Below are 17,161 nucleotides of genomic sequence, written 5' to 3'. Positions count from 1 at the left end.
GCACAAGGTTCTGAAATTGGCAAAGGACAATAACAATTTCTAGCACCAATTCAATGACAGAAGCCTACATTTATATCAATTCTGTTTCTGATATTGTCTGAAAGTCCAGTATATATTGCCTAAATTCTGTAAAAATATTAATACCTAGCGAACACATTCTTAATTAAGAAAGAAACAAAGTCCGACAATTCCTTTTTTACAATAAATATCCTTTTTATAAAAAAATCTTCTAATCATTTCATCAAATCATTCACAGACTTTTGAAAGTTAAAATTATTTCAGTCAATACAGAGAAGAAACAAGGTAAAGAGAATTCCTCTGACATGTTAAACCTTTCATGAACCACAAATACAAGGTTAAAGGTATATGTTTCTAAATGAAATAAAATATCTTTGGAATCAATGCAGACCTAACCTTCACATCAGACGAAGAAATCACGGCAGTGAATGACCTAAAATTTCGTAACATGAAACTCCTGGCATTTCCCAAAGTGTATTTTGGCAGTATGTGAAATACGAATTGTTTTTAAAAAGCACAGAAAAACCTAAACCACTATGAGAAATTTCATCAAAACTAGTCTTTCTCCCATTAGGTAATTCGCTAACTGCTTTCCTAACGAGCTGAATCAATTACCAGGATGCATCAGTGGTACACATGCCCCCAGGAAAAAAAGTTCAAACATTGCTGCTACAATTTATATACATTAAAGATGCTTCACCATCTAAAACATGTGATACTTTAAAGATGCTTGCACCATCTTAAACATGCCATACTTAAACATCGTACTAAAGACACAACCGTTCTTTACAAGAGATATTTTAATTGTCAAGATGTCATCTGACATACAGTAATCACCAGAAACTGTCTGTTTGGAAGATTCTTAATATTGAAATAATTTTCATGCTTAAGTTGCCTCCTAATCCAAATGGCTCTTTGGTCACAATTTTCTGAGAGTAATTAAAAGAAATTTATCCTGAATGCATTAACAGTTAATGAGGTAATGGCTTAAAATTTGTTCATTGCTATTGCAAAGACCACTCTTATTTGTTCACTGTTCTTGTTAAATAGACTATCATGACATTCTAATGAAAAAAATCTACAGGACAATTTTCAGTAAATCAATTATGCATTCAGATGATTGAAACATTAAAACATAATTAACTCAATGCATTATTTAACATTTTTGTAAATTGAAACCCAAATCAAATGATTGCAGTAAATTACAATGAATATTAAGTAAACGTTCCTATAAATCTGAATCTCTAAATTGAATTCGGGACAAAACTAGGGGAGATGAAGGATCAATAGAAAGTGCATACAAGTCTATTTTTATAGAAAGTGTTGAACAACTTTACACCTGAGCTATAGAACATTTTACAGTACTTCAATGAGGTGCCCAATGAGGCTAGGTCTTTTACCAAATGTTGAGCCCATTGCCAGCCACAGAAATAAATCCTTTGCTCTATGTAGCAGTCTGATGGTCAGTAACAGAATCTGCTTACTACATCTTTAGTGACAAATTCAAGCACAACTTAAATCTAAGCTGTAGCATTAAGGTCAGGAGTCATCAACTAATGATGCTGTAGCATTCAGGCTAGTCATAAACCAACAGAGCTGTAGCACTCAGGTTAGTGTCATCAACCAACAGAGCTTTAGCACTCAGGTTAGTGTCATCAACCAACAGAGCTGTAGCATTCAGGTTATTGTCATCAACCAACAGAGCTTTAGCACTCAGGTTAGTGTCATCAACCAACAGAGCTGTAGCACTCAGGTCAGTGTCATTAACCAACAGAGCTGTAGCACTCAGGTCAGTGTCATCAACCAACAGAGCTGTAGCACTCAAGCCTGAGTCATCAACCAACAGAGCTGTAGCACTCAGGTCAGAGTCATCAACCAACAGAGCTGTAGCATTCAGGTCAGAGTCATCAACCAACAGAGCTGTAGCACTTAGGTTAGTGTCATCAACCAACAGAGCTGTAGCACTCAAGTTAGTCATCAACCAACAGAGATGTAGCACTCAGGTTAGTCATCAACCAACAGAGCTGAAGCATTCAGGTTAGTCTTCAAACCAACAGAGCTGTAACACTCAGGTTAGTGTCATCAACCAACAGAGCTGTAGCCCTCAGGTTAGTCTTCAAACCAACAGAGCTTTAGCACTCAGGTCAGTGTCATCAACCAACAGAGCTGTAGCACTCAAGCCTGAGTCATCAACCAACAGAGCTGTAGCACTCAAGCCTGAGTCATCAACCAACAGAGCTGTAGCACTCAAGCCTGAGTCATCAACCAATAGAGCTGTAGCATTCAGGTTAGTGTCATCAACCAACAGAGCTGTAGCATTCAGGTTAATGTCAACAACCAACAGAGCTGTAGCACTCAAGCCTGAGTCATCAACCAACAGAGCTGTAGCACTCAGGTCAGAGTCATCAACCAACAGAGCTGTAGCACTTAGGTTATTGTCATCAACCAACAGAGCTGTAGCACTAAGGTTAGTGTCATCAACCAACAGAGCTGTAGCACTCAAGCCTGAGTCATCAACCAACAGAGCTGTAGCACTCAAGTTAGTCATCAACCAACAGAGCTGTAGCATTCAGGTTAATGTCAACAACCAACAGAGCTGTAGCACTCAAGCCTGAGTCATCAACCAACAGAGCTGTAGCACTCAAGTTAGTCATCAACCAACAGAGCTGTAGCATTCAGGTTAGTGTCAACAACCAACAGAGCTGTAACACTCAAGTTAGTCATCAAACAACAGAGCTGTAGCACTCAGGTTAGTGTCATCAACCAACAGAGATGTAGCACTCAGGTTAGTCATCAACCAACAGAGCTGTAGCATTCAGGTTAGTCTTCAAACCAACAGAGCTGTAACACTCAGGTTAGTGTCATCAACCAACATAGCTGTAGCCCGCAGGTTAGTCTTCAAACCAACAGAGCTGTAACATTCAGGTTAGTGTCAACAACCAACAGAGCTATAGCACATGGGCCAGAGTCGTCAACTACTATTGATTGATGTAACTGTGACAGCTAACATTCACGTTTCTGAGCACACCACTTTTTAGAGTTGTAGCATTTCATGGTTGTTGGTACTTATTTCTATAGTTAGATAAGATTCTTGACTTAATAATCAAAGTACATCCAATTCCCCATCCTCACCACAAAAACAAATAAAAGGCTAAAGTAGGTGATTATTCACACTTACAGTTGTACACGTTTTCTTCTTTAGTCTTTTGTTGCTTGTTAATGGGATGGGAAAGTATCTAATCCATACGTTTTCTAAGTTCTCAAGTTCTATTCCCGAACAGAACAACACATTACTTAAACTGTTGCTCAATTGAAGCAGACTACAAACTCATTCATGGTAAACTTCGCAATCCAGGCCAATATCATTTTCACATCAAACGGTCAGGTTTGAAATTCAAGATAAGTTTTCAAATGAAATTCCTATCAACATCAACACCGATTGTTGAGGACCGTTATCAGATTTTTAACTAAAGCCCCCTCTTGGTATTGGCTGTGACAGTTATGCCAAAACAGCATCCAGCTGATTCAGTATCACGCGACTGCAGAGGCGAAAATCACATCAACATCAGAGCCGTCTAGTACACAAATCAACTGTATTTTGTAACATGCACATTTTTTAGATTTTTCTACAATTTTCTCAACAACATCCCATAAGAAAGTTAAGTTATCTAACAGTGCCTAACATCATCTCCCTATAGAATCGTGTATTCTTTCAGAAATGTATGTACATAAACTTAACACTGTATATTCAACAATGTTCTATGAAGGAAAGTGAGAGGGTTCAGGTCAGCAGAGATCTGTAAAGTTTTACCTTATTGGCTTATTAAAGTGATATATTTAACTACGCTATGAGGTTGGTTAGCTAAGAAGGTTATGAGATTAGTGAGAACCTAGGTCATGAAGTAAAAAAATTTGTATGTTTTGTCAGGTCATGGATTAGTGAAATTTTTCAATATTTTCAAAATTAGGTTATTTAAGATTGTACAGAGGTCATACAGGTAATCAGCACCTTTACATACAGATTTAGGAATTAAACTACACCTTCTAGCAGTTGCTAGTGATGCTAAGGACTTCAGTTATGGAATTTCAAAAGTCAGATGTGATACATAAAGTTATGACCTTCTTGGTAGGTTATGAGTGACAAAGGTTATAGATATTAAACAAAGTTATCAGAAAATGGGGTTATCAAGTTACATTAAGGTTGTAGAAAGTTTCCGGTTATGTACTTAACCATATTAGAACTATACAGATTATATGCAGCAACAAAATGACTCAAGTTATTGGGTTACTGTAATTACAAGGTAAATGAGGTTACAGAGGTAATAGAAGTTATAAAGGTTATGGGAATACAAAGTTTACTGGGTTACCATGGTTACAATGTTTAATGGGTTTTGGAATTACTAACCTACAATAACAGAGTCACTTATGTCACAAAAAGGTTATCAGTGTGTGTTAAAAGTAAGGTCAGGAATGTTTTCAAACCTAGATAAGATCAAATTTGATCTAGGTATCTAAACAAACAGGAAAAGAAAAGCAGTGAAAATAGCCTTAAATGCCCGGCATACAGATGTTACTTACACAAGTCTCATAAAGGAAAGGTGTTTTTTCAAAACTATTTAGACAATGAAAAATATATGTTCATTGAAATGATAAATTAGGTTCCTTTGTTGACAATGTAAGCGCCCTGTCATCTGACAAGGAGATCTCCTCTTATGCTAGATAATTTCTATTCTCTTCACTAACTTTATCATACTTTGAATTATAAAAAGTTTTTCTATTCAAAAATTTTCCATCATAAATGAGTAACTTTTTTAAAAGTTGGACATTAAAATAACATAAACCAATACTAACAATGTCTTTCTAGAAAATCTGAATAACATTGCTGACACTCCAAGTCATCAATATTCATGTTACAAACTGTTATTAAAGCTAACTCTAGCAGAACTTTTACAACAAATTCTCAGAGACTTTAAAGCTAACCCTAGCAGAACTTTTACAACAAATTCTCAGAGACTTTAAAGCTAACCCTAGCAGAACTTTTACAACAAATTCTCAGAGACTTTAAAGCTAACCCTAGCAGAACTTTTACAACAAATTCTCAGAGACTTTAAAGCTAACCCTAGCAGAACTTTTACAACAAATTCTCAGAGACTTTAAAGCTAATTCTAGCAGAACTTTTACAACAAATTCTCAGAGACTTTAAAGCTAATTCTAGCAGAACTTTTACAACAAATTCTCAGAGACTTTAAAGCTAATTCTAGCAGAACTTTTACAACAAATTCTCAGAGACTTTAAAGCTAACTCTAGTAGAACTTTTACAACAAATTCTCAGAGACTTTAAAGCTAACCCTAGCAAAATTTTTACAACAAATTCTCAGAGACTTTAAAGCTAACCCTAGCAGAACTTTTACAACAAATTCTCAGAGACTTTAAAGTTAACCCTAGCAGAATTTTTACAACAAATTCTCAGAGACTTTAAAGCTAACCAAGCAGAATTTTTACAACAAATTCTCAGAGACTTTTGTAAGATGACAATCCAGACTGATTTTTCACATGACCTGTGACCTTCAATGACCCCTGACATTTGAAACTACTGTGAGTTATAGTGTAATAATTTTGTATTATATTATCAGACCTATGTAATTCCCTGACTAACACCAGACTGCTAAAAGTCATAGACACTGCCAACTGACTGAGAAAACTTCCTAAAGTATGTGTCAAATGTACAACACACATCCTCCTGTCAATCATCACATGCCTACAAAACCAGCAAACACCTGTAAAATAGATTCCTGACAGTCAGACAGTCCCACAATAAAACATCCCTATTGTATTCCAAGACTTTTGAATTGAGAAATAAAGAACAAAAGTGATTCCTGAAAGCAAAATAAAAAACAAATTCATAAATCGTTTTAAAAAAAGTCCCTATCATGATTTCTACACAATAGAAAACCATGTTGTATTATTCACTGAAGAATATGATACTTTAATGATTTGCTAATTGTTAATTATCAATGACTAATTGCCTAGCACCAACACATAACATACAAAACATCTTCAGGTAACAAGGAGTTTCTCCTACCTTAACATTCAACAATGAACTTTACTTATATTGAATTGGATTATTCCATTGTCCAAGATGGGGTTGTGAAGCAAAATCAAATATTAAACAGCTGTTTTGTTACATACAGCAATAATTTATCATCGTTATACAAACATCCTGTACTTTATGATTTATATACATGTATGGAGACAAGACCTTATCAGTATAAACTTTATCAGTGATTAAATTTGCCTGTTGTTTTTACTCACTAATTACAATATCTCCCGATCTTAATAAAATTACACTAAACACAACAAAATTATTTTTTTTCTTGGTTTCATTATTTTGTCAGGATCCAAAGTAATCAATTTTCATTGTCTGAAAATGGTTGAACATGATGGACAAGTCAGTTGTTTATCTGTCACCTTTCTGGTGGAGGCTGTATTAATAAGTGATGATGGTGCTTCAGCTATAGTGACAGCACTACATCATTATAAGATGTTGGCAGGTTTCTACAGTTAGAAGAAAGTGGCCATCTACTCAGAGTTCATCTTCAATGATGATCCGATGTCTTGTTTTATTGATGTTCTCAATATGTAACCTGAACATCAATAGTTTGATATACTGATCTTGATAACAATTTTCTGTGTAAACTTCTATACCTCCTGACCTGGAGTCACAATGACCGGTGTTTCCGTCCACATTTACCAAGTGATAGCATTCTCTTGTATTTATCTTCAACAAATCCAACACTTGATGTCGTATGTATATTTTGATACCCCATATAGTATCTGATCTGTCAGATCCCTGAAGAGGTCTTAGACATGACTTATGTCTGCGCTAATTAATTTCCATTAAGGAATAACGAGGCTGACAACTGGTCCAAGTACAAGTGACCCATGTCATGTCTACCAAAGAATCATTTACAAACTTTGTCATATCAATTCATTTTTTCTAAAAAAAGCATATTTTTACTTGCGCTGTTTTCAATGGACAGAGTTTATGGTAATGCATTACAGGACTACTGGCAGATACAAACATTTCAGGATTTTTTAAAAATCTTTCCACAATTGATTTTAAGAACACCTTAGACACCCTTCTAGAACAGAAAACTTCATTATGCTTTCAAATATTGTAACATAAGGAATCTGATCAATCTGATTTAGACAGAAATGGTTGCCAAATCAATATATTTTTTCCTCGCTTCCTGGAAATCTTTGAAGACCATTTTGGCCATGCAGTACAGAATTATGTCAACACAGATCCAAAGAGATGGCGTAGAACCAGGACATGCATATCTGTCCTCCCTACTGTAGTATGTGATGTGAGGCATGACCCGAGCACACAGACATTCATTTCCATTAGTCACAAACCTGCTTCAACACATCTGAAGTCAAACTACTTAAAAGGGCTGGTTAGCATACAATGTTAATATAGTAACTGTGCTTCCTTCAACTTAGCCAGTTCATCAGGAAAATACAAACTGGTTTTCATAGCAATGTGTAGGCAAAATTTAGAAATAAAACAATATATGTTTTAATTAATATAATCTGACTTGATTTTCAACTGTGATATTGTACCGCCTTCTCTGTGGAAACATATTACAATGAGTTAGGATAGTGAATTACCATTTTCTGCATATTGTTCATAAAAAAAATATTGTGGGTGGGAGGATTTAAAAAAAAACCTCCACAAGCTATTGGTCTAGGTTATATCACTTTCACATATACTACAAAGACAGTTGTGGTATGAATCAAAATCACAACTACCCGATTTCTCTTTTGATAAAAAATGGAAACTACACTAGCTGAGCAGTGATATAACCAGCCCTACCAAGAGACTTTGATTACATTAGACTCAAAGGTAGTCGTAGCTTGTACTGATCTTCCATGTGATCAGGTTTGTGCACTGGTTGAAGATAAAGTGCATCCCTAATGATAAGTTGTGTATAGTTGTGTGTACTGCGTGCATCTTTTCCTTGTGTATATCAGTAGAGTGCTATCTCTCTAGGTACCAACCTAAGTCAGAGAGTCGGAGCTGGTTAAGATTTCCAGACAGAGGTATGATAGGGACAGTTTGTAGTACAAATCAAATCCCATCATGTTTGCAAGGTGGGAAATGCTCCCTCGTGGTATTAAACTATACATAAATGTCGCTTGAAGCGTTACATATATTTGTTGTTCCGTTTACTAAGTGTTACATGCCTGTTGTAATACATGTCTCACATCTGTATTTGCAAATGTCCCTGCACATTACATCATTTCTTGAGGAAACCTGTTTCTTATAATTATTTATAATCACATAATGACCTTCAAAGCTTTGAACAGGTATGTATAGTCACAGAATGACCTTTTTGAACTTTGAGTCCCTATTTTTGGCCACAGAATGACCTTCAGAGCTTTGAACAGGTATGTATAGTCACAGAATGACCTTTTTGAACTTTGAGTCCCTATTTTTGGCCACAGAATGACCTTCAGAGCTTTGAACAGGTATATATAGTCACAGAATGACCTTTTTGAACTTTGAGTCCCTATTTTTGGCCACAGAATGACCTTCAGAGCTTTGAACAGGTATGTATAGTCACAGAATGACCTTTTTGAACTTTGAGTCCCTATTTTTGGCCACAGAATGACCTTCAGAGCTTTGAACAGGTATATATAGTCACAGAATGACCTTTTTGAACTTTGAGTCCCTATTTTTGGCCACAGAATGACCTTCAGAGCTTTGAACAGGTATGTATAGTCACAGAATGATCTTGAACTTTGAGTCCCTATTTTTGGCCACAGAATGACCTTCAGAGCTTTGAACAGCTATAATGGACACAGAATATAAACTTCAAAGCTTTGAACAGCTATTTTTAGAAACAGAAAGACTTTCTGAGCTTTCAGCATCTAATTTTTGTAAAATAATGACCATCTGTGTATAATATAATTACACATACAAACAGAATGATGTTCATTGTTTCCTCAGGCTATTTATAACCACAAAGTGTCCTGTACCAATTTTTAGACCCAGCCTTACCTGTTCGGGGGTTTTTTGTAGTTATTTATATATAGAGAGACACCTTCCTTTTTTTCCCTGATTTACTGACAACAAAATTGGCTATTTAGAGTTTCCTTTAACTTTGTACAGTTCGTCAATTTTAATACAACAAAATCTAATCATGACCTTGACATCTAATCATGATGACCTTGAATTTTGTTGTCTTGGATTTTGTGTATTGGAAACCATGATCAACAACTGCTGCTTCCATGAAAAGTAGGCTAGACTTTAAGCTTGTCATTAAGTAGTATGACCATAACCGTGAATATGAATGGTGTGTTCTTTTTACCTTAAAAACTTAATTTCATAAGACCTCAACTTACCTGCCAATAGTGGTTCCATTCCAACACTGATCGCTTTCCATATTTTGGTTGTAGTAAAGTTCCTGGTCACAGATCACATCGGACATGGTGTCAAACATCCGAAGAGATGTCAACAGCTCCTTCATGACCTCTACCACTTGATCATAAAGGTCACCACCAATGGAGCGCCTGTTGAGTGGTGCTTGATGATGGTGTCCCCGTTCCTTGTGGGAATGGTGTGACGATGTAGTGTTGGCTGATTTGGTTTTTACAGGGAAATTGCAAAGAGCCTTCATCTGTAACACATGAAAATTCCATAGCTATGAATTATATAAGTATAATGAAATGGCAGTGAAATTAACCAGACATGTAGATATCTGAAATAGTAAGAGACTTTCTCCACAGTGAGGGATCAGACACTTCTCCATGCTAGATCATGTCACCAGTTTTGTACAAAGACCATTCGATAGTCTCTTTAATTTTCAAGGACCATTTGATGCTACAGATTCCCTTACATTTGGCCCCGAGTTCCTTATCACAAGTTTATATACTATTTCCTTACATTTGGCCCAAAATCCCTTATCACAAATTTACATACTAACAACAATAAAGCAATCAAATTTTGACTCTGAAATCCCATACTGTCATTTCTTATGAAACAAATTTATTTTGTTCAAGAAAGCTTGAAGCAACCAGGATGTGTTTTTTGCAGACAATATTTAACTGACTTTCTTTATTTTATTATTCATGGTAGATCTAATTTCATATTTTTTTTCCATCCTCAATAGAATCCCTTGAACTTGAGAACCTTGATAGCATCCCTATATCTATCCTGGTACATTTGAACAAATCTTGTTTAAAATATAACCATGATGTACAAGCTTTTGTCGACAGTGTACCTGGGACAATGAATCAATGAACTCAATATACGCCCTATAAATAGCCAGGTTAATGTTATTATATTGTTTACATTGGTCGGTGTTAAATGACCAGGGGAAGCTGTCAATGCTATCTATAGACCTACTAAGTCTACCTTGTCTTTATACATCAACACAATGATCAATGTTGACACATGTTCCAATTGATCTCAACAGTAAACCACTGAATATAAATATTCAACAAACACACCCACTCAGTACATCCTGACTCACCCACCAATGACACACTTTAATACAATTATTCACAAAATCATCTCACTACCCTGTTGTAAAATTCAAATTTCTTTCAAGATACATTTTATAATACAAACACTTGTGTGTATATATAATTTTAAACAACACTAAAGTTTTAAATTCTGAATGAAACTTGAGATACAATTGAATGAATCCTCTCAATAAACCTGTCTATCCCTGAAAAATTAGTTCAAAACTAAGGCCTTCAGTCAGATTTCCCACTGAAAAACTAATTTAACAAGAAAAAAAATGCAAGCCACAATTTTTTTTCTGTCTAAATCTTACTGATCATTTTAGTTTAACTGATCATTTTAATCAATAACTAAGATTTCTAATAGATAATAATTTTAAAATGTTAAGTTTTCATTCTTATTCAAAACCAATAAGATCAAAACAAAACAGATCAATTGAAAATCATCTGCTCGATAATGAAGAAAACTGTCATTTATAAGGGTGCCTTTATTACAGTATTTACATCTACATAACCAGACAGATAAAATGTGTGGTATAAAGAAACATACAGAGCGTGAAATCTATAAGTACTGATACCAGATGGATCCGTTTATATGTAAACGTCCACAATATACTCAACTACTTATAGCCCATTATGGTATCATCTGCTCAAATATAAGGTTTCTTCAATCAATACATAATCCCTACTACTGATGTTCTTATGAAACTAATATCTTGCATTTTCAATAATAAAATGCTGGTTACACACAAATTGGATGGTGTACAGTCATGCAATATAGGCTACAGGATAATATGGAGGAGAAAAGCAGACAGTCTGTGCTTCTATCTGAAAATAACAACAATAACCAATGACTAAAATGATCCAAAAATAAAACTCTTATAATCAACAATATTAAATTATGTCATCCATTGAATCCCGTCATTGAAATTGTCTGCCCTTGCCTGAAGACATTTAATTTTTCATTTTTTAATATTACTGATATTGTTTCTATTTGTGTTACATCAACAGAAATCATCCTCCAATTTATAATACAACTTATATTGTCCGATAGTATAGGATTAGAATTATCTCTATGTAAGAAAGTCATTGAAATTATCTTTCTTGTAAAACATCTTTAAATTATCTCCCTCTTAGTGATTAGGTGTCTTTCATATACTACTATCAATGGACTATGATCCCCTTGTACAATTCATCATTATTTTCATCCCATGAATAATATTAATTTTGCATCCTATAATATCATAAAATGTCTCCCCTTAATATTATTCAGTTTTCTCCCCAATGTGAGATTTTGTCATGATTTTCTCCTTTGTGAGAAAGTGATTTGATTGTCCCCCTTGCGACTTATTGTTCCGATTATCTCCCTTGTGACTTACAGTTCCGATTGTCTCCCTTGTGACTTATAGTTTTGATTGCCTCCCTTTTGACTTATACTTTCGATTGTCTCCCTTGTGACTTATACTTTTGATTGTCTCCACTGCAATATATTGTATCAATGAATGAAAACATTTTGCTACATTGGAATCCTCTTTATCTAATTTACCTCTCAGGAATGATTTTTAGATGTAATGGAAAAAGTTGTACACTGTAATTTACCTAGTGTTGAGAAAACTTTATTTGGGGAACTTACCTCTCCAGACATATTCACAAATACATGATTTCTTGAACACTGATCTAGAAATTCCTCTAAATTAGCAAATGATGAGGTTTTAGAGACTTGGCTATGTAGGAAGCAGATCTTATAAACAGAATCAACATGGAGTTATTGCTTTATATAAAATCACAAGGGATTTGAATTGGTGAATGACTCTCCCTGAATATTGATGTGAAAATAGATCCCATGTGAAATAAAGGTGATTTACAATATATAAACAGTGTCAGAACAAGAAAGCTTCATTAAAAGTTAAGTAATTTCAGGAGCTATTTTTTCATAATTTTAACATCAAATAGAATCAGTGCTTTCAATCAATGTGAGCTTGATCAGTAAGACTATTGCCATCATAGTGCAGCCTCACAAAAATCTCATCTGATGGACGTAGGCCAGGATACTCAACACATAGACATATAAATTGACTAGTAAGCCAACCAAGTGTTGAGAAGTGTCCCAAGAGACAGGCCAAGAGCGACCAAGATGATAACTAATACCACTGGATAATCTGACCAGCTCTGTCGATCCAGTTAATTACAAAAGAAGAAATTGATAAGGGTATTTTAGGTCAGGGTAGATGAACTTCTAGCCAAAATCTTCAGATGACTATAACTCCTTGGAGAATTCTATGCTCTACATTTCTTTTGCAATAGTGTTCCCCTATCTGCCTGTCTAGGTGTTGGAGATTAATCACAGAGCAGACAGTCCACATGCATATTTCCTCTAATCATGAGAGTTCAACCCTGACCCATACATTTCTATTTGAGGAAAGACTCAATGATCTGATTTATCAATCCTAAACTTTTACTGTTCACAGTCCCTAAAGCACTTGGCCCTTAAAAGTCAGTATCCAAATGCAATCAGTTGGCATAAAGGATAAATAACTAACAAAAACCCTTATTCTGAAAGACTTTCTTCAAAAAGACTTAGCATTATCAAAAATAGCCTTCATCAATGATTATAGCAGACAAGTATGGACAAGGAAACCCATAATTCTCAGACTCCTACCAGTTCCTGAATTATATGCATCATAATGTATGGCCCCAACCATGAACATAAGACTGTGGCCCCTACCATGAACACTGACTGTTGCCCCTACCATGAACACTGACTATATAATGTACACAGATTGTGGCCCCTACCATGAACACTGACTATAATGTACACAGATTGTGGCCCCTACAATGAACACTGGCTATAATGTACAAAGACTGAGGCCCCTACAATGAACACAGAAAGTGGCCCCTAACATGAACCCTATCAGACTAAGGCCACTACAATGACTTTGAAAATACTATATATGGTCTTAATATAAACACTAATTACACATCAGTCTTTATCAATATTTAGCAACCCCTACAATGGATACTGAATATGAATTCAGTCCTGAATATTGAACAAGATTTCCCTTGGCCTTTAATCACTATACACAGATGTTATGAAGCCACAACCATGGACAATGAATGTGTACCTTCCACTAACATTGATCCCGATTCCCCTACTGTTGATGTTAAACACAGGTCAATATTTCATTGGACCATTCCCCCCATAAAAGTTCTCTCAAAAAGTCCTCACCTCTGAGAAGCAGCTAAGGATTAAGACAGACGCCCTTATCGTTAATTTACTTGTGCAAGGAGAGATTTAGTTTCAGATGCTGACACACCAAATTTGGTGTTATTCACATGATAAATCATTGATGCCGTGGGATTCATTATCTTTCGCAAGCTTCAAATGAAGGCATCAATATCGGTGAAAATATATCTACAGTAAATGCCAAACTGCTTTGGTAGCCTTAATTACAGAATGATTTGTAAAATAACTTCAAATCATACATTCACAGGGAATTTTTTTCTTACTTCCCAATTGGAAGTATCTACTTAACACAATTTCTATCACATAAAAATGTCATATTGCTTTACTTTAAAAGTTCTGCCCAATTTACAACCAAAATGAAGGAAGTCTACATCAGTATTGATTTTTTAGATGGGTCATAATGTAATATGTCGTCTTTTGTAGATTTCAATCAAAGGTCCCCCTATTGTCCTCATAAAATACCAAGTATCCAGTAACAAGCCCCAATGCTATTCAAATTGTTCTCAAACCTCCCTAAGTACAACCATCTTCCCTGTCTTGTCAACATGAATAAGGATGTGCCTTTCCACCAATGTGACACAGACATCAAAAGAAAATAAAAAAAAGATGTTACCCGGAAGATCTGTCTACTCACATCTGCCAAATCTTATTGCATAAAGTGTTAATATTATTTTCAGCTGAAACACAACATGACAAAATCTTCTCAAGAGAGGATTTAAAATCACAGGAGTAAAAACTATAGTGAACTCGCTCATTTTTTTCATGAAATCACAGCAGAAACAAGATAAAACCTCATCAAATACCATCTTGATTCCTGAAACACAACCAAAGTTTCATTTTCAACTCAGCGAAAATCCAACAAAACATGAATGAAATTTCTAAGAGCTGATTCCTTACAGTACTATAATATTACCAATAATTCTCAACAAAGCCAAGAAAACATCAATATCAATTATATATCACCTAATCTAAAACTTGAAAACAGAATCTGAATTCATATGAAAAGCATGCCAGAAAATGCTAAAAGTCTCAGCTTCACACCCACCAGTGTCTAGACCCTTAACATATGACCACGTCTGCTTGCCAGTCAACAACTCATATTAACATCAGGGTGTAAAAGACTTTTCATATTTACAGCCTTAACATTATCTAACCATGGTGTTAAAGCCAATAAAGGTTGTCGTGATTTGAGGCACTTTACCGTTCACGATAATTAACAAAAATAGCAGATCTCTTTTATCACAGAAAAATATACATAATCAATTGTTTATAACCCGAAAAGTTGAAGATCTTTACAGAGAGCACAATAAAAGTAGAGAACAAATCTTTACAGAACCATTTTTCCAATTCCATGTTAATTAATCTTTTCTTGTTAACTGCTTCTGCGGGATTTATAAAACAAGTCTCCTTGATTTTACAGGAAGTGAGATATCACCCCGTGATTGGACAATGTTCCATGACATGCTATCACTTCCAAAATGTCTCATCATTTCTAACTACACCTTCTCAGAAATATTCTCTTAGTTCAAAGATCCATCAAGCAATATTTCAGCATATCATCCAAAATAAATCACAACTTTTAATCATTTCCGTCAAAATGCTTGTATGATAAGGAAACATTTCAAGAGTTCCAAAGATCTGTTACACAGGCATCCATTTTACCTGCATCCATAAAAAGTGGGATGATATTATTGATACAGATTATGAGCGAAATCATATGAAAGAGATTAGATGAGAGAGAGATATTGTAAGAATTACAACTGATGCTCATCATCAAGCTTCTAACACAATGCTCAAAATAGCAAAGATTAGAGCATCTAAGACTAGTGAAATGACATTTCCAATCTAGAGAATGTGTCACAACACCTTGTCAAATTTAAACCATTGATTTCTAACAAACATACAACCTTTTTTTCTTTATGCATGAATCTGATCATAATTGATAATCAGCCTATTGTGTTCAATGAAACCAGAACTGATTCCGATCACAAGGAATAGCAGATTTCACTTTTCTGCCACACTTCCACCATTTCTATCAGGTTAAAAGCTCAGGAACAACAACCATGTACCTCCAACCAACTTTCCACCATGCCATCAAATAGAATTTGATGTTGAGAGATTTTAAATACACATATCATCCTTGCTGGACTGACATCCACTAACATCTCTCTTTGCTCACTGTACATTTATATTCCATCCTTTAATGTCCTTCTCCTTCTATTTCAACTTCTTGAGTTTTATATGGACAGAACCCTGCTTCCTCTTCATTATCTCTTACAGTCCTTTTCTCCACCCCCACCCCATCCCTTCTTCATTAACCTGTAAGTCCCTTTCCTTTCTCATTCAATTACCCCTATCTTCCCTTAACTCATACAGTCCTTTTCTTCCCTCTCCCCCCCCCCCCTCCCACCCCCTTTAACCCATACAGTCCCTTTTCTTAACCCCTCAGTAATTTTCCTTAACTCTCTCCTTCATTTACCCCTACAGTCCCTTTCTTACCCTTTCTACTCCACTTCATTCTCATCTATAGTCCAATTTCCCCCTCCTCTTCTCAGCTCCAATCATTTAAAGTCCCTAATTGTTTCTTCATTTTCCCTAGCCCTGTAAAATCTCCTTCCTCTTCTTCATTTCCCTTTCTTTCCCCTCCTCTATTTCCTCCTCTCTGTGCTTCCACGTTTACTCTAAATTTCCTTTCCTCTTCCCATTTCCCTATCAGTCACCTTCTTTCCTCCTATTTCCCTGATCTTGTGATGTATTCCTCTTTCCCTCTCATCCTGTCATAATTTCAAGTCCCTTTCCTTTCTTTCTTTCTGCAATGTTTCTAATATTATACACATTTGATAATTTTTGGTCAATAAATTAGATGTAGCTGATATGCACTTGTTCTGCAGCAAGAGAGGTTTATGTTTACTTTAAGAGACACCAACCTAGGCCTTAAACAAGGTTGGCATACACCAGTCTAGGTAGGTGTGTTTACTATAAGACACCACTCCAGGCCTCAAGACATGGTCGGCATACACCAGTCTAGTACTTTCAACTAGTACTCATTCATGTGTCTTGTGTGTTATTCATTATTCATCAAATACTAATTTCATCATTATTTGTAACAACATGGAATATTAAGTACAAAGCTGGAAAGGCTGTTAAAGACTGTTGAACTGTTCTGAACAGCAGACTTTAAAATCTGCGCTACTCTCGTGTCAGCTTTCAAATCCCAAAAAATTTGCTGTGTCAAAAAAAAAATGAAATACTGCAGCTGCTTTTTGATAAAAAGTAAGGTTTTCCCCAGTTCAAAAGTGTCAAGAAATTCTCCCACTAAGAACAAATAGTGCAGATACTATCATGTTTTTTTTTCGCCTCCACCCCTTT

At 35.4% G+C, this 17,161-nt stretch overlaps 1 protein-coding gene across 1 annotated transcript in view; it reads right to left on the bottom strand.

Annotated features, from left to right (window-relative positions):
• Positions 1-17,161, bottom strand: part of LOC132561997 (glypican-5-like) — a 130,329-nt gene that overhangs the window by 30,868 nt on the left and 82,300 nt on the right. The window contains exon 5 of the mRNA XM_060226723.1: positions 9,427-9,701. Within this exon, the coding sequence (XP_060082706.1) occupies positions 9,427-9,701 (275 nt within the window). The remainder of the gene's footprint in view (positions 1-9,426; positions 9,702-17,161) is intronic.

This window comes from Ylistrum balloti, unplaced genomic scaffold (assembly GCF_031769215.1).
Source record: "Ylistrum balloti isolate Yb309-2 unplaced genomic scaffold, AGI_CSIRO_Ybal_v1 Utg371318, whole genome shotgun sequence".
NCBI lineage: Eukaryota > Metazoa > Mollusca > Bivalvia > Pectinida > Pectinidae > Ylistrum > Ylistrum balloti.
Note: the sequence above shows the minus strand (reverse complement) of the source record. Positions and strands in the feature narration are given on the sequence as shown.